Source organism: Copadichromis virginalis, linkage group LG17 (genome assembly GCF_057382275.1).
Source record: "Copadichromis virginalis isolate Kocher_CV1m ecotype Utaka linkage group LG17, C_Virginalis_male_GT1.1, whole genome shotgun sequence".
Lineage (NCBI taxonomy): Eukaryota > Metazoa > Chordata > Actinopteri > Cichliformes > Cichlidae > Copadichromis > Copadichromis virginalis.
In genome coordinates this window covers 33,554,450-33,579,741 of record NC_140634.1, presented here as the reverse complement: position 1 = coordinate 33,579,741, position 25,292 = coordinate 33,554,450, and the positions used below count along the sequence as shown (strand labels likewise).

Here is a 25,292-nt window from a genome sequence, read left to right as displayed (position 1 = left end):
GAAATGTGCCACTTTAGTCTTCTTATTCAGTAAAAAAGCATTGAGCTGTTGTGTTACTGAACCGAACTGAACACTAAATCATTCACTCATGTTGGCTTCTTTTTTCCATAACTGAGGAGTAAACAAACACACACACAAAAGTCATTCAATATTTAAGCAGCTACAAGGAGCAGAAATTCCACAATATCACTGCAAGCCTACTCTCCCCTGTTAGAACGTGTGCATGCAATCAAAGCCTGAAGAGAAACGTATCATCGCTCTACTGTTCTGCTGCCTCAGAAGTGGCTCGCGCTGTCTCCTCAGAAGAAAGTGGCATAAGCAGCGTACACATCTTGGTTTTGTTTTGGAGATGTTCTTCTACTGCAGCGAGTATTACCTAAAAAGGGCATGCATTTTTCAAAATTACGTAGCCTACTACACCAGCAGCCTTTATGAGAACTTAAGAGTTGCTTTCACACCGTTCCAACAGATTAAAAAAGAATACTTCAGGTACACCCCAAACTCCCATGACATAATGCTGATTGTTCCTGCCATGCGTCCACTTCATCAGCGTAGTTTCAATCAGCTTTAGAGTTGTGCATTTTTTCACGCTGTTTCATAATAGCGGTGCTGATAAAGTGGGGGAGTTCAAGGGTCCTGCTAATTAAGGTCTATGTCTATTTAAATCCTTTACTTTTCCCAGCGGGGTAAAGGAAGGAAAATAAGATGAGCAACACAAAGGCACGGCACCCATCTGTCCTTCAGCATCTCCTCTAGGCTGCAAAGCATCACGGCCATGAGAGGCCTGCTCTCCCTACCTCTCCAACCACCAATTACCACACTTCCAGCAGATCCATGCCACTATGCCTGAAAACTTATTCAGCTCTTCGTTTTCTTTGTTTTTCCCCATCATCGTCCATGTATAGGTTCCAGTGTCAGTGGCCATGATGAGTCCCCAGGTGATGACGCCGCAGCAGATGCAGCAGATCCTCCAGCAGCAGGTGCTTTCCCCCCAGCAGCTCCAGGCTCTGCTCCAGCAGCAGCAGGCTGTAATGCTGCAGCAGGTACACACACTCCAACCTACATGCACCGTATGAACATTGTGACACTCATGCTGTGACATACCCCATCATCACCTAGGCTGGTTTGCCCACATCCATACAGTTACACATTTAAATCCACATAAAAATGTAGTCTGGTGTTTGTACAGGCATACACAAAAATGCACACACAACCCCTCCACATAAGTGTGCCCAGCCACCAGTTACGCCAACTCACCACAGCCCCATGTCCTTGACACGCTTACCAAGGGGAATCGGAAATTGACGTACTCCTGCATGTCACCTCTAATTAACCGTCTCTAGTGTGTCGCTGGTTCAATTCCCTGACAAGCATCCATCAGGGACTGTGAGAGTAGGGCATAGTTGGGCTGTGCAGCAGAAGCTGAACGATAAGTGATGGTGATGTAATATTTGGAATCAACTTGAGAAAGCGCACTCGGCAGAGTTGAAATGCATTTGTCATTCATAGATTTGATTAAGAAAAAGACAATAGTTTAATTAAGAATGTCAGTCATTCTGAGTCTTCTTCATTAAGAGTTCCCCAGCTCGATGTGGTCACATGCTTTCACGCTCTACTGTGCAAGTACAGGGATTTGTCTTAAAATGTGACTCAACATTTTTAGTTTCACATAAGATTTGATAGAAAGCTTGATCATCTGCCATACACATCAGTCACTAAATCAACATCTACCTTCTGTTGTTGATTTACGTATTTAAAAATATTTCTCAATTGATTCTTGCATATAGTCTGTTAAAGCGTGTATATTTCAGTAGCAGTTTGCATAGAACTGGATCAAGCATTCCAGTGGCCTGGCCTGCTTTGGCTTCTCTTTTTAGGCCAAACAGCCACATGGAAAAAAAAATGATATGAAAGTTTAAATAGCGGTTTGACTATGTGTGTTAATAGAATCAGTTTAAAGTACAGAGCTTGATCCTAAGAGAGTTTATTTTGTTTATTTCAACCACTCCAAAGGAAGCCAGTACCTTCTGGCAGCTAAATACATAGTTAATATGATGGATTGTTATCCCTGCAGCACTGTGGGACTATTAACATTCCATAGGAAATAAATTGTGAAAGACTGCAAAGATCTGAGTCTGACACTGAAAAGATATAATAGATCAGCCTCACCAAGTTTGTGTAACAGAAAATTTCAGGGTTTTTTTTTTTAACTTTGCTTTGATAAATACATAAACTCATTTTGAATTTCTACTTTTGCTTGTATTTGCTTGTGTGTTTATGTACAGCAACACCTGCAGGAGTTTTATAAGAAACAACAGGAACAGCTTCATCTGCAACTTCTGCAGCAGCAACACCCTGGCAAGCAGGCTAAAGAGGTAGGTGCACACCCGGGGACATAACATAGTAATTTAGCCTCATGGGGAAAAGATGGTGAATGTGTGCATGTAGATTCTCTATAGTAATAAGCACCATAAAACAGACAGCTTTGTTGTTCTAGAAATAAAGTAATTAAGCGGGCTAACCCGGAGGTATAATACTACAATAACCCCACAGCATACACATGCAGTGCTGGCTATTCTCCTCTGATTCCTGCTAGCATTATGCAGTATGGAGATCCAGTTAAAGACAGTTTCATGTCTTGTCTGTATTCACACATGCTCACACAAGTCAAAGGGTGCTGCAGCCACCTCGTCAATGAAGTGTTTCTGCGGGCACACAAACACATGCAGCACCTCTGAAGTTGCAATGTGCATCGCTCATAAATCACAATGACAGGCAGCCGGTCGACAGACATGCCTCTGTCTTGTTCTCTTTGGATATCATGGAGCAGTAGAGGAGCATGACAGCCCCAGCCACATTTGCGTAACAGCGTCGGTCCAGGTCTAGAGCCACGGCCAGGCAATTCTGTGGGAACGGCTAAATTGATTCAAAAATGGGTATCACATAAACACACGCGTTCTGTCTTTCTTTTTCATCTCCCTCTCTCTCTCTCCTCAAGCAGCCCATTATGCTGCCCTTACAGGAAGTCACAACTGACCTCCCGGCGGCTTTGTTTCTGTTTGGATTTGTGAATAGAGTTTTTCAGGAGGCTCGCCATCAAATATGGAATAGAAATTGCTCCCTTATTTCTCTTGAGGCAGAGGAGGTGTGTTTGGGGGGGGGGCAAACCGCCTCCCGCCACCACCACACCATTATGCAGCCTGTTTTCCAGTGAGCGCATCACAGGTTTTATCCCCCAAACCCACCCAACCCCTCTCCCTTTCTCAGTCCCTCAGTCTCCATACTTTTCTAGGTACACCATCACTAGCATACAGAAACGTGACAACAGAAACTGGCCTCTGTGGTTAAAGCATTACATATGCACAGCTAACTGGAAATACAGAAAAGTATACCCCATTAAGCCTCAGTGAATGTGCACTTGCAGCCAATCATTACCTGAGATTTTTGCTTCCTAATAGGTGTTTGCAGTACGGCTGTGTTTCAGAGCTCAGAGCCAACTGCTTTTGTCTCTCTCTAAATTCACTCCCTTTCTCAGTTGTTTTGCAGCGGTGGCTGAGTTTGATGTTTTTCATTTTGTTGTTGTTTTTGTTTTTGTCTTTGTTTTTTTCTTCTTTTTTTGCACAAAGCTTACGCAATTGCCTGTCTGGCCCAGCGATAAACAACTCTGTGAGCCAACAAGGAGGGCTGAGAGGGAGTGGAAGGGGGGGTGTAGTGCAGTGGATGTGTGTTTGTGTTTGTGCGTGTTTGTGTCTATGCATTCACATGCAGCTTTAAATCTCTCTCTGCTAGTTCCCTCTGGTCACATAAGCTGTAACAGACCATCAGTGAAGGCGAGACAATTAACTATCAGGGGTGGTGGTGGGGGGGATTATACCAGAGGCTTAGTATCATACACAATCACAAGCCACATACACTGACAGGCTTGAGAGCTGGTATATCAGCATAGCTTTGTTTGTGTGTGTGTATGTGCTCAAAGACATGAACATACACAAAGACAGGAGAAGAAGGTGGTACAGCCCAAAAAAAACAGGAGGAAAGACTAAGTGAGCACAGACAGAGAGGGAGAGAGCGTGTAGAGAAGCAGAAGAAGAAGCAGAGAGGTGTAGCTAAGGTCACAGCAGAGGCGACTGAGTGCACACTCTTCACGCACAAACAGCGCTCCGTCTCCTCTGTCCTCTCCCGCTCACTCAGTTGTTAATTCGTCTGTAATTTTCCCTCCTCTCCTCTCCTCTTCACTCCTCTCTTGCTCCTCTCCTCTTCCTCCTCCTCTCTCTCTCTCTCTCTCTCTCTATAGCAACAGCAGCAGCAGCAGCAGCTGGCCGCCCAGCAGCTCGTCTTCCAGCAGCAGCTCCTGCAGATGCAGCAGCTCCAACAGCAGCAGCACCTGCTCAACATGCAGCGGCAGGGCCTGCTCACACTGCCTGGTCCCGCTCCAGGCCAAGCCGCCCTGCCCGGACAAACCCTACCCCCACCAGGTAAGAGGAGGAGGAGAGCGGAGGAGGAGTGGTGGGAAGAAGAGGGAGCAGGGAGGTAGTTGCGTTGATATTAAGCACGTGACTTGCAGCAGTAGTCACATACTTCCTGTGTTTTTGTCTACTAGTGCTTTTCACAGTCTGGCTCTGTTTTATTGTTCCTTCCGGCTGTCTAGTGTCTCCAAGCCCATCTGTCCTACTACTCATGTGCCTTTCTGTCCTGTCTGTCTTTTTCTAATTGGTATGCTGCTGTGTCTCTCATACGTTATCTTTAAGTATGTCTGTCTGTCTGCCATCCCTTCATTGGTATGCCCTTCTACCATTCACTTTGTCCTTAACTCCCCTCATGATTGTTTTTAGTCTTCTGTTCTTCCTTTCTCTTCCACTCTTTTCTCATCTGATTATGGCTTTCTCTGTCTTCCTCTGTTCCTCTCTCAGCTGTGCTCTGCCTCTGTTTGTTGTTTTTCCATCTCTGTTTCTATTCCCTCACTCCCCAACTCCCCCTCCTTCTTTCAGAGGTTGTTGTTGTTGTTTTTGTTTACTGCTTTTACTGAGAACAAAGGAGAGGCAAAAGAGAAGAATAAAAAGACAAGCGAGAGAGAGCGAGGAGAAGAGAGCAGGCTCCATTTTTGTTTTTTCCCCCCCCCCGAGCCAAGTAAACACCTATGTTTGTTGTTTACCACCAAAATGGCGCAGACGAAGACAACAGGCAGGAAGATGTTAGGAGGAAATAAAAGGAAACTGCTTAATTCTGTGCCAAGCTGAAAAGCAGCAGTTGACAAAGCTTGTTGTTTTTAGGTGGAACTTGCTCATATTCAGTATAATCAGTCTTTTTTTATGTAGTTTTACTCATTGGACACACACGAGTCGTTGTGCGTCAGAGCTACACAAGTGATTCATAACCAGCTTAAAACCAGTATTTGACTGTGCAGAGAAGACTGTACGTGGCTTCAATAAACAGGAAACTGTGATTTCATATTCGAGTTTGCCCTTGCTGAGAGCAGGGCCTTCAGTCATGCAGCTGTATGGAATTTCTCTGGCTGTTGAATAATCCATACAGAGCTAAGCTTTTGTCCTGTAAACACAGAGTGCAATGCATCCTAAACTGAAAACCACAATGTGCAAGTGAGAGCTAATAAAACAGCTTGGACTCTTTTCCTTTTTTTTGTATTAAGTATTAAGTTGAGCAACTTTATTCATTCAGTATACTTTCTCTGTTCCCTTATCTATTTCTCTCTCTATCTCCTTCTTGATGTCTCTAGCTGGATTGAGCCCCGCAGAGCTCCAGCAGTTGTGGAAGGACGTTACCGGAGGCGGTGGTCACGGAATGGAGGACAACGGCATCAAACACAGCAGCGGCACTGGCACCGGCGTGGGTGGCGGCGGCGGTTTAGACCTGTCCACTAACAACTCTTCTTCAACTACCTCCTCCTCCAATCCCGCCAAAGCATCGCCGCCCATCTCTCACCATTCCATCGCCAACGGACAGTCTCCCGCCCTCAACCACAGGAGAGAGAGGGAAAGGGAAAGAGAACGGGAGCGAGAGAGGTAAACCAACTAAAATGCCATCCGCCACCTTTTTGATGCATCACAGAGGAAGAAGCAAGGGAAGATGAAAAGTTTACAGCACTCGTACTCTTCACACGAGCTTGTTTGTTGCCGTGCCACGATTGAACACATCAAAACAAGGCACTCAACAACAAGCCATCGTTACTTCAGGGAAAGCTGGGCGTTTTGTTTATTTATTCAAAAGTTTATTAGTGTCTTAAGGAAAAAAAATAAGAGCCTTGTTCTCCCGGGGGACCATGCGTTCAGTTGAACACACTTAGCTTGCACACACATATCAAAAGCGGGGAGACGACGCCATGCAGCCAGGCGCACTTACAACAAGCGTCTCTGGCAGAGAAGACAAGGTAACCCCCTTGTACATTAAGTATTTAGTGCTTTCTTTCTTTTTTCTCTTTTGAAAATTACCTTCCATGCTTGCTTGTCATGTAAACAGAATACGTGATGCCTTGAGTGGCGTTTCCAGGATGTTTATCCTTGTGATGCCGTCTTTTATAAATGCATCCAGCACCGAAACACTGACTGTTCACATATCTGCCTATCTGGCCCATGCATTATTCAAAGGCTTTTCTTGGGCGATATTATAATAAGGACTTAGGGTGTAGCGATGTGTGTGTGTGTGTGTGTGTGTGTGTGTCTGTGTAGATGCTCGGTATAGACTCACACTGGAGGTGGAAGTGCTGTGTAATTGGTTTAAAGTAGATGCTATCTCTCCAGTACCACTAAAAGGAGGCTTGAAAAAGATATCTTTAGAAGGAAGACAGAGGGAAAGAGAGAGGAAAGGAATGGATAAGAAGAGAAGGAAGAAAGACTTTATCTGCTTGTGTCCCGAGGGGTGTGTGGTGTCTCATAATGATCGAACAAGGAGTATTGTCAGGAGCACTGCTTACTAACATGCCATGGATCGATGAGGGGAAAGCCCCTCTGTAAAACGCAGCGTGAGCTCTGCCTGCACTAAGACACACAGGCATGAATGCATGTAGCCATCGACCACACACATGCATGCACATGTGTAACCTATATACAGACAAACACACGCTAAGACACAGACTGTACACACTCTCATTCACATTTTCGTACACACACACACACAGACACACTAGCGCCTGGCCTAAAAGGTTAAACTGTCATCTTTAATAGGATGTGCTGTCTAGGAAGGGTCGTAACTTATTTGGGTGCCATTTGAAAAACGCCAGAACACCCCTGCTCCCCTTGTCCTCAAAGAACATAAGTTACACAGAGTATTAATCTCCTGATGAAAATTATATGGCTGTCTGGATTTTTAATGTTTACTTGAAAGCCTCCACCCCTCCTCCCCATAATGGCTTTACAAGATGGGATGGTGACTACAGTGGAGACAAAACTAGATTTCCATCGGGGATGGTAGTCCAGCCTATTTCTCACACATTAGTCTTTGCCATCTTAATATAGTTATCCTGTAGTGATTATTTAAACTGAATGGCTGTTAGCCATCAACATCCCAGTTCCCAAATTTCCTTTTTATAAAGCTGCTGTTATTGCATTCATCCCTTGCTTTCTCTCTGTCTGATTTAGCCCTGGTTATTCATCACATGAATTGCTGAATTAGTGCTCTGACCTCTTTCAGCGTGTCTTTAATCTGCTATTTCCCGTTTCTTGTTTGCTCATTTTTTTGGGCCCGCCTCTAGTTCACTACACGAAGAAAGTGGAGGGACTCACCCCCTGTATGGTCACGGTGTGTGCAAGTGGCCCGGCTGTGAGAACATCTGTGAAGACTTTGGACAGTTTTTGAAGTAAGGACATGCTCTAATACAAATACGTAATACTGGAAATAACATATATTATATATATACTAATATACTGAGTGTAGCAGTAGTTCAGGCAAGCTGAAAAGTCAGTTTTCGCTGCCATCCTCCCTGATCAGTTGATCCTAGTGCCAGCCCAAATCATCTGATGCCACACATCTCAAATAGGGTGTGCTGTTTAAGCATTTTTAGCCTGAATATAGTCGCTGTCCCTCTGCAAGTTGCTTTGCAACCCACATCCCTCGAGGTAGTGCTGTTTCTTGTTCCTGCCTCTTGCTTTCCATGTGTGCGTGTGAGGAAGGGTGGGGAGCTCCCAGAACAGAGCCATAATAACACATAAAAATGACTGAAGATGGAAATAACAATCTCTGAAAGCGATCGCCTTCAGTACAGTGCTTGGTCTTTCTGTGGGGGCCTAACAAAGAAAACATCACTGCTTTTCACAGAGCCCATTTTGACCTTATAGACAGCTAGTTGACAGGGTTTCTCTCTAGTAGTGCAGGATTCAAACCAACTCTGGTCCATAACAAATTTTCCTTCCTGGCGTGGAGGGGCCTGATAGGTTTGTGAAAAAGCGTCAAAAGCTAATGGCAACTCGCACGGCCGCACACTTACCTCCACAACAAAGGCCCCCATTCACTGTTGTCATGGTGCAGGCGCCAGAGCGAATGGACTCTTCATGCTCCATCAACAATTTAGTTAATTAGCTCATTTGTAATTGGCCGGCTTTGTTGCCAGGATGTTAGTGGGGGGACATCAAAGGAAGAAGGTGTTTGCAGCACTGCCGATTACAGGTTATCACATTGCCACTCAGTGAGAGTCTCCCTCTGCCTCTCTCTCTCTCACTCTTTCCCCGGCTCCCTGCTCTCACACAGAGAAGAAAAGAAAGGGGAAAGCTTTAATTTGAATATTCTAATTAGATTTGTAATTAACTGTGAAATAACGATCTGGTGAGTGTTTTTCATGGGCTGTAAATGTCCATGTGAATTCGCACAAACTCTTAAAATCAGGACATTGTTCTGGCTTATTTTCCAAATTATGCATTTTTCTACTGTAGTGGCTGTAAAGTTACAAAAGGCTTTAAAAAAACAGTCATATTTAGGTCAGGCTTTGCTAATTCAATGCCGGCTTGTGAATTAAAGCTAAAAGGTGTATCTGTAAAATGAAATGACACTAATAAACATGGTGTTTACCTGTCTTTCAAAGACAGAGGGAGGCAGTACATTAGACTCCATTTTCACACACTGCCAAGGCATAAAATCACTTAAAGGCCCCATTATTGACGGCAGTGGAGTTCAATGAATCATAGTCTGACAAGTGTGTTTGCTAATCCCCTGTGGAAAATGTGCCGCATACATGTCAATGCCAATACCAGTGCTCTAGAGTGAGCATGGCATAACCATAAGCATCATCTAGTCATGCTTATGAAAAGCCAAATGCATGTGTACAATCCATTGTCCAGCCTGGAATACATGTACGGCAGTCCAGGTAGAACAGTTTGCCTTGCAGCTTGAGAACAGATGTGTGCGTGATAAGGCAAGCCTCTATCGGATTAGCAGATTTTCTGATATCTTGTCCTATCACCTTAGTACACTTACTTATAGAAGACATCAGTCTATTTCTTGGCACTGTATGCTCCTTTCACGCTCAAACACACGTAAGTCTGTGTGCTGTAAGGATACTGTGTCTAGGTGGCTTAGCTGGTTATTTAGGTGAGGGGCATAGATACAGTGTGTGTAAAGCCATGTGCCTGCGAATAAGCTGGTAAGCCAATGCAAAAGGATGCATGGCTGTAAAGACAAACTGAGAGAGCTCCACAGATAGAGGGAAAATGGGTAGATTTCATACTTGAAAGCGAGAGCACAGGTTGGCAGACGGTTTTGTAAGAACACTTGCCAGAACATTGGCTGGTACAAAACAGAAAACACACACACACACACACACCACTGCAAGTCAGAGGCTGGCTCTATACTGTAACCCAGCCAGAACATGAAAACAGACACCAACAAAGAAGGCAGACTTGTCATCAGAACAAAGATGGCTGCTCGGTGGCGTGCCTCGGAGCAGTGATTGTAGGTGTCAGAGGGAGTCCTTTCATGTTTCCGGAGATGCCAGTCGACGACACACACAGATGCACTCACACACAAGTGCAGCTTAAACGGGGTTACATAAAGTGGGTGTCAGATGTAGATGACAGTTTAGATGTTGGTACTTGGGTGTGGGTTATGTATGCAGGGAGGTGGGGTGGAAGGGGGAGAGGGGACCCGAGTCAAGCTGGCGTCTCGTAGCTCGCTGTAGGAGCTCGGCTCAGCAGCGGTGACACGTTTAGTCATCTATTGTTTTGTTCCATGAAGAAACTTGTCAAGATCAGCATTTAATAGCTCTTCAGTGCGCTTTTAAGTGTTCTCACCTGGAAAAGGTAGCCGCAAGGTGGCTGGCACCCTGAATTAGCTCTGTGAAGTTCAAAATGAAATAATATTGCTGGGAATGTTTCTCCGAGTGGTGGGTGTTGCTGCTTTGTGGGTGTGTTTGTGTTAGTTACAGAGAAAGAAACATTCATGCTTTTAGGTTGCGTGCCAGGGCTATTTTGGTGGGAGCCTTTTTGGTAAACAGAGGAGACAGAAAATGCAATTAATACCTGTAAATGTGGATGTTTTATTTGTATAATTTGTCAGTACAATAAATGCCTCCAGCTTACTGCAGATTTTTATAGCGCTTTAAAAAAACAAAGCTTGAACACATCAAATGTGTTCGTCTCCTGTACATGCTCGTCTTGTTCCGCCTACTTTGGCTTTTTTCCCCCCTCAGTAATATACCTGCAAATGCATACTTGTTCTCACTCACACACAGTTAACTGTTACACTCTCCGTCACCATTCTGCTCTTCCTATTACTGGCAGGAAGGCAGGCTCCATGTTAAAATGGTGAGCTCAGCTGCTAACCTAGTGTCTGTAACCCGCTACTAATTAAACCCACAAGGCATCAGGCAAGTGTCTTTGTCTCTATATAATGTGCACATACACACACTGTAGAGGCAGGCACCTCAGTCGGGCAGGCCCCCCGGCCCCTTTGGATAGGTAAGCTTGCTTTTACCACTCCACATGTCTGCTGCACCGTGACAAGACCTTTAAAAGGGAGGGCACCGACACCAAGGAGACAGTGTGAGAGAATGTGTGTGTAAATCTGCATGCGGTGGATATCAGGTTTTCTCAATTTGTGTACAGTTATGGAGGCCAACTTTCTGTGCTGAGCCCCTGATAATACACACAGTCAATTAGCAAAAGTGTATCATCCATATATTCTGGACTTGAGCAGATTTATTATCAGGCCCTTAGTGGACACTGATGGCTTATACATATTCATGTACCCAGCTACTGGGAAAAACCTTTGAGATGTTTTGTTCCCCTCTCTTTTAGAGAAAAGGGAAACTGCAGACTCCAATAAAAACGAGTCTTTATGTGAGAGTTAAAAACAGCTGTGCATCACTCCTCCCACAGTCTGTGTTCATCAGTCCCTTTATCTCTTTATTTGCTTTGATTCCGCTACCTTGGCTACATATTTCACTCTGCAACACTGTTCTCTACGCTGCTCTTACATTCCTTTCATCACACGGGTAATCCTCAGAAATCCGTGTTTCTCTAGAATGGCTCATGGACAGTAAGGCTCGTATTCTTTATCTCAAAGTGTGAGTAGTTTTATCTGAATGCTACATTTTAGATCAATTCTCTTATTTGCCCTCAAAATGTACAATTCCATCAGAATGCTTCAATTTGGTTACAAGTGAGGAAGCCAAAGTCAGTTAACAACTCAGGAATAATGAAATAAAATGAGACATAAGATTAATAAAGAGATTTCTGTTTAATCAAAGAAGACAAGAGAAGTTCATAGTTCAGAGAGGACAGAAACACAGTCATCTATTTTTCCACATTTCAGTAAATACAGCGTTCTTTCATTATTTCTTCCTGTCTGCCCATCTGCGTCTGCCCCCGCCCTTCCTTTCTGTCTTTGTGTGGCATTATTAATGCACAGTAGGACATACAGCCATTTGAATATTTCATAAATGCATGTAGTAATCTTCCTGTAATTGTCTTGCTAACTGGCCAGCAGTAGGATGAGCATATGCAGCAAGCTGCAACTGTCTGGAGGACTTCCACAAGGCCTCCAAGCACAAACACATGCAAAATATTAGATAAACAAGCTTCTTGTTGATGAGAGGCAAGCTTAATAAAGATTTCCCCCTTTCTCTTTCTCTCTGTCTTTTTTTTTTTTTTTTTGTAAAGCGGTATCTTCAGGGACAGCGAGCAGCCTGCTCTGTGCTTTTGAAGCAGCTGTAATTCATGACACACGCCATACATCAAGTGCATAAGATAGCATTATGGGCAGTGAAATGAAAAGGGTATTTGCAACATTAGTTCCCTCATCCTGCGAGGGACGTGATTAAATGATTAATGAAATGCCCCCTTTTTGCATGCGCATTCTGAAACAGCAATTAGGCACAGGGCTGAGGAAATCCACCAGTTCGTCCCTTCCCTTTCTGCTGCTATCCCTCATCCGTCCCTCTCCGCGCCCCCCCACTTTTTTTTAATGTTGCCTCATTTTTGATTTATAATGGAAAATTTCTGAGCATTAGACCTGAAATGGTTATAAAAGTATAAGCAGGGACAGAATGGAATGGTTTTAAATGTGCACAGGCTAATTGAAAGGTACAGAGCTATTGTGATTACAAATGTTCTATTCAGGTTTTGATTGGCAGGTCGGGAGGAACCAGCTCAGTGAGTTGGCTTGTTTTGCACGTTGCAGATAAACAAGAAGTGAGGCTTTTGGGAGAAAATAAAGGAATACGGGGTTTGTGGGGGGAGGGGGCTTATTTCTGTGTATTTGTGTATCTATTTTTTTTTATATGTGCCAATCAGTGTTTGTGCAAGCTCATGATAATGTAAGCAAGCGTGTGTGTTCTTAGATAAAGTGAAAGCCAGCGAGAGAGATTTTGTACTCCCTCTAATGCACTGGAGGCAGAGCTGTAAATGATCATTGAAGGGTCTGCAAGCTAACCTATAATTACTGGAGATAAAGTGGCAGCTCTGGCATTTCATAAGCATGTCTCCTCAAAGCTTGCTTTGTGAGTTTGTCACCAATGATCATTTAGATAGAGGCTCATTACCCAGCATCACAACACTTTAGAAACCCCCGTTTTGCCCCATATTGGTGTTCCTCTGAGTGTGTGTGTGTATATGTGTGTATGTGTGCGTGTGTGTGTGTGTGTGTGTGTGTCTGCATATGTGCGCTTTACCAAGAATAAAGGTCTATCCTAATGGTGGAGCTTTTGTGTCCTACAGACGAAATCCAATCAAGGCAAAAACCCTCATTGACTGTTATGGCTGTCTGGCTGCCTTTTTTTCTTTTAATGAGGCGAACACACCAGATACATTTAATATGTCTGCTGCTAGATAATGCACCTTCAAGCAAAGAGCCGCTTTTGTGTGTCAAATGTTGCTGGTGTTAAATCGTGAGTATTGTTTTCGGTAAACGAAGGAGACAAAGATATTCTGCTGGCCCAGCATCTTTTATTCTCTGTAGAAAGCGGCGCTCGGGGTGGCACTGAAGTTAGCCATCTAAACTGGCGCAGGCCTATTGTCATGTTAAACATGGCACCACACATGTTACTTCTAATTACCTCATTTCAGAGTGGAACAATGGGCCTGTACGGGATCCTATAGATAATTATCCCAGTATAGAAATATTATCATCTAAATAAAACAGTGCTGAAGTTGATACTGTAATTATCATCCTCTGAAATTTTGATCATGGTGAAAATGAATTTCGCTTGCTGCCTTCTTCGGGCTTGAAATATTGTATGGATTTTAAAGTTGGCTTGTCATCTCTTCTCCTCCACCGCCAGGCACCTAAACAGCGAGCACGCCCTCGACGATCGGAGCACGGCTCAGTGTAGAGTCCAGATGCAGGTCGTACAGCAGCTAGAAATACAGGTACGTTTTCTTTCTGATAATAAAGGATAAAAAACGGGGGGAAGAAGTCTCACATATTGTTTTATTTTACAATACTGAACTTAACTCGTGAATCAGCCGTTCAAAACTTTATGTTCTGAAAGTTGCGTGTGCGAGAGGAAGGCCATATTGTGGTCTGCTTAATACTTCCAGACAAGCAGGACCTGCTGAATTCAACAAAGCCACTAAACAAAGGAATCCTCGGGCCTTACAACCAAAGTCATTATGGCTGTTTTAATTGAATTAAGCGTATGCTTTATTTTCTCTTCCTTTCTTTTTCTTTCCAATTAATAGCAAACGCATCTCTCCTAGTCTGCTGTGTTAATTAACTGCACTTTGCACCTGAAGAAAGCTCAAAAGGAGGGAACTATTTTCAGTAGGTGGAGCGTGACCTTATTAAGAAGTCATGCTGGCTAGATAACGAGAGCGCTGATTGAGCGACATTATTACTCAGCACTGCCAACAAGCGCTGCTTTTCCTTTAGAAACAAATATTTCAAACTGGGTACAAACTCAGTGCCAGCTGAAACAGTCAGTCTGCTAGGTGGTTTCTTTATGGTGGTTCGTTACGACTTGAGCAGTTCTCCCCAGCGAATGAAGGTAGTTTTATTAATCAGCTCCTTTGTGCTAAAAAAAAATAATAATTGAGGGTATACAGTGTAAATTCTAACCCCCCCAGCCAGTCTGGGCCTGCTTAAACACAAGCATCTCTCCATCCTTTCTGGTTTGATAAATTTTTTTTAAGTAAATAAATTGTGCAAAATAGAAAAAAAAAGATCCAAGCTGTTTATCAAATATGTATTCATTTTCTGTCCAAGCTACTGAAGCTTGCTCTTTACAGTGTGACCAATTACAGTGATACACTTGTGTTGCCTGTCCTGTCTCTTGTCTTCTTTGTCTTCTCTTTCATTCCTGACTCCCACCATCTCTCCTTCTCTTTTTTTTTTCTTGAGAGCCGTCACTAGTAATGAGGCCCAGCGTCTGTGTATGCGTGCACACCTACTTGCTTGTCTGTTTCTCTCCGTGTTTGATCCGTGTGTGTATGTATTAAGGGCGTGAGAGGGTTCAGGCTTTCACATGGTCCAGTCCCTGTCACTCCTTGTGAATTAGATTGATGATAGGCAATGGCTGGAGCAACTAACTGGACCGGGGAGGCGGGGCCGCCTGGCACCCTGTTTGGAAGACCTCTTCACCTCTCAGCAGCTGCTGGCTGCGCTCCATCCCCCTAACAGTGTCCACAGGACTTTGAGCAGACACTCAGGACCACCTAATTTATGGCCTCGCCAGCTTGTTACTGTCAGAGCCTCTCTGACCTAAATTCTGCTATTGACAAAAAGATGAAATGCTATTTGTTTTGCCTGACCTGTCTGCACCTTCTCCCCCAGCCCCTCGTTTTCTACTTCTTTTACCTTTCGTGCTTTCTTTTTATTCATCTCCTCTTTTTCTTTTCTGTTCTTTTTCTCTCTACCAGACAAGTCTCGTGTCTCACCTTTGTTTATTTTCATTCTTCTGTGTATTCCCTCCTCTAATGTACTCTCTTCTTCTCTTAACAGCTTTCTAAAGAACGTGAGCGTCTTCAGGCGATGATGACCCACTTGCACATGCGGCCCTCAGAACCCAAGTCATCTCCCAAACCAGTGAGTGCATATTGCTCTGGATACTGTAAACAGGCTCGGCCATGAACGCAGAAAATGAACAGTTTAACCGTGCAGCAGTTGTGCGAGTGAGTGACAGAAGATGAAAGGAGGGGAGGGGGAGGAATGGGATTTGTAATACAGAGTTACATCTGCTTCTTATCGGTTATTGTGCGCCGCGAGAGGACAATGGAGTTTGGAAGTGTATTAGATGGTGGAGCGGTGGAGTCCTTGGCTAAAACGCAGGGTCATTTCTTTGTGATAGATATAATAGCCAAAACAACCTGTTGGCTGCTGATGACTGTTTGGCTCAGTGGCTTGCAGCGGCACTCAAAAGTGAAATGGGAGAGGAGAAGACGTGTCATTTTAACAACAAACACCTGAAAATTACAGCTGAGTGCTGAAGATGATGTGGTGTTGACATAAATACCCACAGCGAAGCTGAAATTGGTTACAGAAAAAAAAGAAAATCCCAAATTGTAAACGGGGTCACCGAAGGAGGCAAATGATGCCATTCTGGATTTACTTTCTCTCGCCTTTTACTTTTAGATTGAATGAAAATAAATGCATCTCTCCTAACCAGTGTTTGAATTTGATATTAAGATGATACATTTTTGCAAACATTATTTCCTTCCAATTTCAGACGTTTTGAAATATTTGAGAGCAAAACATTGTTAGCGTGTTTCTGCTGCTTAGTAAGTGCCTATTTTCAATAGAATAATTTTCCTCATCACCTCTCATCATAGAATGTAGATAATCACAAGATAGCATAATTATCCCATAATTCCATCAGGAATCAAACTCCCTTTTTATTATTCAATCTCTCTCTGTCTCTCTTCCTCTCCCTCTCTGTAGTTTTTTTTTTTAATCTTCAAAACTCCAGCAGCTTGGTTCCATCTCGTCCAATAAAGAATTTGCAGCCTATAATCCATGCCTGAATATGAATGAATGATGCTAATGAAGTATTGCATTACATAAAGCACACATGAAAGAGCAGCTAATTGCATTTGATGGTGGGGGCAATTCAGACAGAATTCCTAAACGAACAGTTAAGTTCTCAATTTTGAGGATTCCCCATTTTTTTTAAGGGGAGGTAATATGGAGATTTGTTGCAGGGAATAACATGCACAGGGGTGTTTCTGTTGCAAAAGCTAATAGATGGGACAAAAGAGAGCGTGATTGGCCGGTTTCCAATGGCAGCTCGAGTTTGCACCCAGTAGAACTGCAGATGCAAGACAGAAAATCGACCCCACAGTTTGATAAAAATGAGCACTCCACGCTGGCCTATCAGGGCTGAGAGTGAGTCCTATTTTTTCATTAGTGAAGCCCGTGGCTAACTAATACCAGATGAATACAAGACACTGGTTCACTGCCTCCAATATGACCCTATTCTACTTCATTAAATGCTACCTTTTGGCCATGCCGTAGATGGATGCGAGTCAAAGTTAGCATTTCTCAACCTTGTGTATTCAAAAGGTAACAAAGTGCTCACTTCTTCTGTTTGGCTGTAATCACTTCCACTTTGTAAAAATGGAACTCTACGCCACTAAGGCTCGAAGGCAAGGAGTCTGCAATGTTTATGTTTTAACATTATAAATATACAATACATCCCAATATTCATATACAAGGGCATTTATTTAGAATCTAGTTTGCATGTTTAGTGCACTTTTTCTGTCATACAGAACGTGAGTGTTTATCAGATACCCTGTTTAAAAAAAAATACATCAAGTTTTTCACAATTCAGGGTCTAGTAAGCACGTATGTAACAGGATGCACGGAGAAAACAACATGAAACATTTCAAATCACACACAAATTTGCACATTGCATACTTTGATGACGGCATAGCTGGCAAGGAAATGAATTGCTATTTTTATTGAAGGCGTCAGTTGTGTGTTTGTGCAGTGTGAGTCTGTCAAAAAAAATAGTAAAACAGTGCTTAACAGTGAAAGACACAACAGGGAGCACTTGGAGTGTAATTAATGGTTTGTGTTCAGATAAAGTGATGTTTAAAACATTACCTGGTACACGCTTTAAAAAAAGTAGATAATATTAGGAGTAGCTGTACACACTTGATCCGATCTATTAAAACAGGTTAATATGTACATTATTTCCATAACCTCTAAAGTTTCTTTCTCATTCCCCGTACTCATCCCTTGTCCCAGCCCATCACTACAGCAGCTCATTATAGCTAAGTGGGGATATAATTATCATGTGAAAACCACTACATCCACCGGAGTGTCTCAAACTTGACATTTTATCGTATTTATCAACACATGCCACAAATGACCGCCGGTACCTTCTCCTCAGCCTCGCTCCCCCATCTCTCAGTGCCTTCGGCGCCCTCATTCCCTTCCGTCTTTCAAGTCACTTTTAATTCAAACTCTCGCAATGGATGCATTCCACTTGTAGATTCACAATTAAGGCAATTTGGTTTGAATATGTAACGATGTCATTACCATTCCGACTAAATTAGAGCAGAGACTAAAAGGTCAGTTAGGAATTTTCCAGTCGGTTAGAGCCTCTCACATGAGATTTGGGAAGGAAATGCAAAAGTGGTGGAAAAGCTGGACGATTAGCAAGCAGAGCTGGCAGCAGAGCCAGAGGTAAGCAGCGCTCTCCTCGCCTCTAATGTCAAAGGAGGGAAGGAGAGAAAGACGCCAAGTGCACATGTGTGTGGAGTGGCTGTCACTGTCCGTGTAAATTCATTTAAGTGTCTTTTGTATGCTCACGCAAAGAAAGAACTCAAACTCCCACTTCCTATACTTCCTCATGCACTGAAAGTCACACTGAATTAAGGACAAATAATCTATTACATTTGTAATCTTTCCTGGAGGAATATTAGCTTTCAGTTGTGTTGTTGGGTTAAATTTCTGTGATTGACTGTCCACCTACAGAGCAGTTTAGATTAGACTAAAACTCAGGCTAGGCTTTTTTGTAGGGGGAAAAATACTTGCTTTATGATTCTTCATTAGGAATCTACACTGGCACACACTGAGTCATATACCTCTGTCACACTCAAGGCACACTGATAGTATCTCAAGCCTGGCCATGAAGAAAGTTTTATTGTGTAGCGACTACTTTGTTACAGTACTGTTACTGTTTTTGTTTCAGACGCCATTCCTGAATTCTTCTCACTAACAAATTGCAGATCAGTTCAAACTAAACATAATGTAATTAGTTACTGTAGCAGTTGTTTAATGACATATGCACCACCCAGTGTTGAGATTTACAAATGCAGACAGTTTTAGTTAAAAGCAACATAATTAGTTGCAGTTTGACCCTGTGCATGGCATACTTTGTCCACGGAGTTGCTTTGATTTGCTAATAGTGTCTTCATTTAAATATATAGAATCTGAAAGTGACAGGAGAGATTTTTTTTGCACTAGAACCTTTTTGGTTACATTATTTTGGTTAGTCTAGTATTGACAAATCAGAGTTGAGTATGAAACAGTCCCATTAAACACAAAAAGCGAGAAGTAGTTGGTAGAATACAATTACAAAATCACTGGATACAGTTTGACCAAAATGTATTTTTAAAACATATTTGGGCCTGTCGATCAGATAGTAGAGTTTGCAACCTGTACACAAAGGCTGAGAACTTCAACCCATCTTCTCCCTACTTTCCGATCACCCCGTCAACTAAAACTATCCAGGAAATAAATAATTTAGCCTTCCCCTTTTGTGACATATCTCAAATCTGTTGTAAGAAAAGTTGTGGTTAGGGACTAGGGTCAGACAGCCCATGTTCGCGAAAGCACTCCAACAGTGTAGAAAAAGAGTTTTGATATGCTCATTTCCTCAGTGCATAAGAATTATGGGTGGCTGCAGTGGGGTAAATGGAAAGGGAGGAAGGAAATGAGAGAGGGAGGGTGTGATAAATAGAGAGATAAAGAGAGATGGGGCCAGGATAACACGGAGGCTGATCGTTGGATAATCTTGAACAGCGTGCTCTAATTAGAATTCTTATGATACAATTTGGTGGTTGTAATTAGTGGAGATGGGCTGGCTCCTCTCCACGAGCCTTGTTAGTGGAAACACAGCTGTGTTAGAGAGGAGGAGAGCAGACACTCTGCTCTGTCAGAGAAACCACAAAATAATGCCTTCCTCCTCCTTCCCCCTTCCCCCCCTCCCCCAAGTTGTTTCTATCTCTTTCACGCTCTCCACCAATCACATTCTGTCTTCCTCCCATCGCAGCTCAACTTGGTGTCCAGCGTCACCATGTCCAAGAACCTGCCCTCGGCGTCACCCCCCAACTTACCTCAGACACCGACCACGCCCACAGCACCTATCACACCCATGGCTGCAATGCCCCACGTGCCATCGATGCTGGGAGGAGCAAACGTCCCCAGCATGGGAGCCATGCGCAGACGCCACTCGGACAAATATTCCATGCCTTTGTCGTCAGGTAGGACCAACTACTCAGCGCAGCACCTAACACAGATATCAAAATACTTCCAGTTACTGAAAAATTCAATTCCTGATTGAATTTAACATGAAGTGGCTTATTCTCATTTTTATATATTTTATATATTAGTTATTTGACATAAACTAGAATGCCACTTATCTAGTTTAGGATACGTTTCTGTTTTTATCTAATGAAAAAATTATGTTCAATACCTGGAGCTCTGGACTATTAATAGTAATTTCAACTAATCATATTCTAGCAGTTTAGCACACACACAGACATGAAAGTGAACACACACACACACACAACTGACATAAACGCATACCCACAAACCGCAGAGGCTTGTTGGTCTTACCAGTGTGAGCTGTCTGGTGGTGGGTTTATAAAAGCAAGCGTGTGTTTAATCACTCTATATGTAAATAGACAAGAACTTCCTCTGTGCATAAATATTACATGAACGTTAATTAAGTTCAAATAATGGTGGGAAAAAAAATACAATATTTATTACATTAAGACATTCAATGTGTTAAGCTTTGCATTTTAAACGGGACGTCTTTTGATGTTTATATTTACTCTCTGTGTTTAGTGTGGAGCAACATAAATTATTCAACTTGAGTCTAACTAACTACACGGATTTCATTTTATGGGATGTATTAGTGTTTAAGATCTCTCACGAGAGAGATTAATTAAAAATGCATTTTGTTAGACATGGAAAATGTTGATTTGATGTGCCCCCTTTCTCTGTCAACCCCCCTCCATCCCCATCTCCACCCCAATCCTTACCCCACCCCATTTTAATTTGATGTAACCTTGAGTAAATTCAATACCTAAAGGAATAAAATGTGCCAATTATTTCAGGTGGTGACACAGTATTTATTTTTCCAGAGATTGCCCCAAACTATGAGTTTTATAAGAACGCAGATGTCAGACCGCCATTTACTTATGCAACCCTCATAAGACAGGTGAGTGGGAAATAAATTAACTTTGCCTGATTAGATTAAAATTAATTGCTGCATGAATCGTGGCAGCTCTGCCTCTCTCCTCTCTGTCTGTTGTTGTATGCGTGTCAGTTACCTGGTCTCGTTAGTCAACCGTTATTTGATGTCATCTCATTTCAGGCTATCATGGACTCTGCTGACATGCAGTTAACACTTAATGAAATCTACAGCTGGTTCACGCGCACGTTCGCTTACTTCAGACGCAATGCTGCAACTTGGAAGGTAACCTTCATGAACACCCCTCTTCACCCTCCCGTGCACTTTCACTCCCATCACAGCAAAGCCTGCTCCTTCCTCCTGCTCAAGTCAAACACAAAACCTTAAGAAAGCATATATTTGCTCAGCACAGAGCGATTAGCACTCCTCTCCCCTTTCCTTCCAACCTCTGTCTTGAATGGAGCCCTTTTCTTCTTATTATTTATTTTTCCACCGTTCTACCTTTTCTGTTTAGAAATGACAGGCGAAAGAATTATTCTCCCCTCAGATATCGTTTTCTAATTCGGTGCAATTAATAGCGGAGGCTTGGCGTGGAGAGGAGAGGGCTCTGACGCACTAATTATACAGCAGCCACTCCATCATCAGCACCTTTTGTTAAGAGATACACCCCTCCTCCTAGTCCCGAAAACCACCTTCTCTCGCATATCATTGGTTAATTAGGAAGAAAGATGGCTGTTTGCCTGTTAACCAGTTCTCCACTGTGTGGAGGCCAAAGATGCATGCACACAGGAACTCAATGTACACGTGAGCACATACATTGTGCCTGTGAGAGGGGTTAAGAGTGTGGAACTAAAGCAAGGGGGGCAAAGTGAGAACTGGCCTGTCATGGAGGGAGCACTCTTTATTTACCCACACAAAAGGGCCCATTTGTATATCTGTCCCTACAACTTTATTGTCCTGTCTCCCCAACACAAAGATGGTGAAAGATATTTTTCCTGCAGCACATGTTTTAAGCAGAAGTGTGCCTGTCTGCTGATAAAGAAAGCCCAATTTAAGCACCACTGTCTTCATTGCTTTCTTTTTTTGTTATTTATCCTTGGCCCCTGTATGTCATTTCTTAGCTCCCTTTAGCCTTTGTGGCTGCACAGAGGACTGGAGGGAAAACTCAACGAGCCGCTCATCAGCATGCGAGGCGCGTCGCAGCACTAGATTTAGCAAAGTGAATTAATTTGGATTTGGGATGCAAATGAGCACATGGGTGTGTGATCACCAATACAAGAGGACACGTAGTAAGATGGGTGCCCTTTTCCAGTTTGTACAGCGCGCTCCGTGTTTTGCTGCGTAGTGATGTTACGATATGTTCTCACTGGCACCAAACAACACCTCTGCCACCAACATCACCACCGCCACCAGCATCTGAACGGTTTCAAATCTTTCCTGCTCCTTTTTTAGAAAAACATCCTAATCTGCCCCACCCTGCACAAAAGCCAGTGCGATCTATTTACATCTACAGCCTTGCGCTTCCCTTTGTAAGCATTAGGGGGATGATCAGCGATCGGCCTGTCATTTGATTAATGAAGAGAATTTGTTTTTTTTTTTAAAAAGGGGGAAGAAGAAAGGAGAGAAATGAAAGGTAGTTTAATATCTCAGCTTGGTCTCATAAGCTCAAAAGAGGGATCTGCACCCCACACCCCACTTTTCCTTTCTCTCTCTTTTCTCTCACCCAGAAGCTTATTAGTTCTAACTATATAGCATGCATAATAAAACTGCTCATTTGCTCATTAATATTAAAATTATCATATTCAGAGCCATGGGCATTAAGATCAATCAAATCCTGGGATTTTCAGGTCAGATGCGAGATCTGCTTATGAGGTTTTTTTCTTTCTTTTTTTTCTGAATCCCTTTTTCTTGAGCAGTACACACCAAGCTAAGGGAGATGATAAATATGAGAGGCAGGGATATTAAAGCCAAGGTTATTATTTGTAGAGTCTGATGCATGTTTTAATTATGGACGTATTGTCATATTAATAAAAGAGTGCTTCTTTCTCTAGCTATTTCTTATTTAGTAATTAATGAAAACACCTTATTGTTTTCTTTTAATTTAACAGCAGCTTTGATAATAATATCGAAAAGATGATCGTGTCATTTTACCAGAGTATTTAGACATATAGAAGTCAGTTCAGCTTAATGCCCTGACTTCTGCAGGAACACGCTGTCTCTAACACACACAAACACAGGGGGCTCCTGACGACTTTTTTTTTCTCCCCCTTCCAATACTGTCATCTTTTAAGCGATGTGTCCATTAAGAACAATGCTTTTCTGGAGCAGGAAGGGTTACTGACATCACATTATCAAGGCCGGCATTACCACTTCTGTCACCACCATAAGCCATTCGCTATGCTGATTACCTCCTTTTAGCCTACTTACTCTGATTGATATGTACTGTGTGCAGGACTTGTAAGAGCATTCGCTCTCACTCAATTTTTTACTAATTAAATCAATGGTGCGTGAATGTTAAGAATTTCTTCAAAATGCAGGGGAAAAAAATCAATTTTGAAGCCTTCCTCGTCTTCATTTTTTTTCTTGATGGATAATGAATGAACATGACTCGCTTTTTTTTTTACCTCATCCCTCTGACCTGTGCGTTATTTCTCTCTGCCTCCAGAATGCTGTCCGCCACAACCTCAGCCTGCACAAGTGCTTTGTGCGCGTGGAGAATGTGAAGGGGGCAGTGTGGACAGTAGATGAGGTGGAGTACCAGAAACGCAGGTCGCAGAAGATCACGGGGTAGGTGCTCTGCTGACTCATAGATCCAGATCAGTAAAAGATTAAAAGGATCAGTGGAAACGTTGTTAAATACACTCTGCACTCTCTTATTAGCATTACATTACACATTATGTTATGAACTGATTGACTCATTTGTTGTTGTTTGTTTTGCTTACTTTTTTGTATGCAGAAGCCCATCACTTGTCAAGAATCTGCCCTCCAGTCTTGGCTATGGAACTGCACTAAATGCCAGCTTACAGGTACAGACCAAAACCTTGAGCTGGCTGCCGGTGTTACTTGATTGACAGACAGGACCACTACCTGAGTGACTGAATGATTACAGTTAATGTGCACAATAGAACTCTGTATTCATACTTCCACTTTGCATATGAGGGAGCAAGTTTTTTTTTTTCTTTTTCTAGCTTGAATTACCACCTTGTTCCTTGCTTGTGAATTTCTGCACCTCTCCACTCACTCTGCTCTCTTCCAGTCTGCCATCAGACAGAGAAGGCCACCCTGTGGTTGAATCAAGGAGCAACTCTCGCTCCTTGATTCCCTTCTTTTTCCCTTCTTTCAGCAGTGGCAGCCACCCTAGATTGATAGCGGCATGTGCAAATGCAAGGGCATGTGCATTAATATTTATCTAACCTGTCATAAATGATTTGCCTTCATAGTGTACGCTGGCGAGGTGCTCATGGCAAAAACTTTAAAAATTTAATCACCGTATATAACTTTAATGCTCAGCAGGCGAAAGTGTCAAGAGTTTTTATTATTTGGAGGTAAAGTTTTGGGGGGACTTTTTTTTTTTAATAGCCACACCACACAAGGGCACAGGAATGGCAGGTGAGGGGAAGTAGTTGTCAGGAAAGTGTCACATGGGGAAAAATAGTTTCCAGCTGAACAACACTGAGCCACGGTCTTTAAATAATTACTGTGTTAAATCATAATATTCACTCTTCATACTGCCTCTAAACCACCAAAACAAGTGTGTGACAGTAAATGATTACTCCCTCTTATGCACCCAGTTATTCAGTGTTCCTGGACCTGTCTCTGTCTATTCAAGTTCTAATTCCTAATATTCCCTACTTGTCTCTTCCTCCCACAGGCTGCCCTAGCAGAGACCTCCTTGCCTTTGCTGGGAACCCCGGGGCTCATGGGCAGTGGTGCCACAGGCCCGATGGGAGGCACCTGCCACGGCCTCCTCGGCGGAGACCCGTCCGGACTGACCGCAGGAAGTCCGCCTGGCCAGTTGGGAGGGAGCCCACCGGGGTTGCTGGGTGTTAGTCCCCCAGTTACGCTGAGCGGCAGCCCCCCCATGCTGCTGCAGTCAGCCCACGAGGACCTCAACGGTTCAGTCGACCACCTGGACACCAACGGACACAGCAGCCCCAGATACTCCCCTCCAGTACACATGTAAGCTCCTGCACATAGAAGAAAATATACCTGCAAGTAATTTAACTCTTGGGGCTACTTAGACCTCTAAGAACTCAAATTTGTGCACATCATCTGCACTTTTCTCAGATTAAACACTGATCTTAAGACATTGTCAAAGATTCTTTTTAGAAAACCTAAAAGCTTTTTGAAACACAAACCACAATTCACCCCCAGTCGATCTCATTAAAAGCTGCCGGTGCTTATACTGCTCTTTACTCAGCCCATAACAGCTGCTGTGTGGATTTAAATGACAACCATTACAGCATACCTATGATGTTGCAGCATGCACACG

The 25,292-nt window shown here is 43.1% G+C and overlaps 1 protein-coding gene across 5 annotated transcripts in view; it reads left to right on the top strand.

The window, feature by feature from the left end:
• Nucleotides 1-25,292, top strand: part of foxp2 (forkhead box P2) — a 104,371-nt gene that overhangs the window by 69,523 nt on the left and 9,556 nt on the right. For 3 of the 5 annotated variants that reach the window (XM_085436111.1, XM_085436110.1, XM_085436112.1), the window contains 13 exons: nt 906-1,043; nt 2,286-2,375; nt 4,295-4,475; nt 5,735-6,020; nt 7,706-7,810; nt 13,721-13,808; nt 15,379-15,462; nt 19,655-19,865; nt 20,724-20,827; nt 20,984-21,085; nt 23,466-23,587; nt 23,757-23,826; nt 24,672-24,979. In XM_085436111.1, the coding sequence (XP_085292237.1) occupies nt 906-1,043; nt 2,286-2,375; nt 4,295-4,475; nt 5,735-6,020; nt 7,706-7,810; nt 13,721-13,808; nt 15,379-15,462; nt 19,655-19,865; nt 20,724-20,827; nt 20,984-21,085; nt 23,466-23,587; nt 23,757-23,826; nt 24,672-24,979 (1,889 nt within the window). The remainder of the gene's footprint in view (nt 1-905; nt 1,044-2,285; nt 2,376-4,294; nt 4,476-5,734; nt 6,021-7,705; nt 7,811-13,720; nt 13,809-15,378; nt 15,463-19,654; nt 19,866-20,723; nt 20,828-20,983; nt 21,086-23,465; nt 23,588-23,756; nt 23,827-24,671; nt 24,980-25,292) is intronic. The other 2 variants (XM_085436113.1, XM_085436114.1) reach the window with 2 other exon arrangements.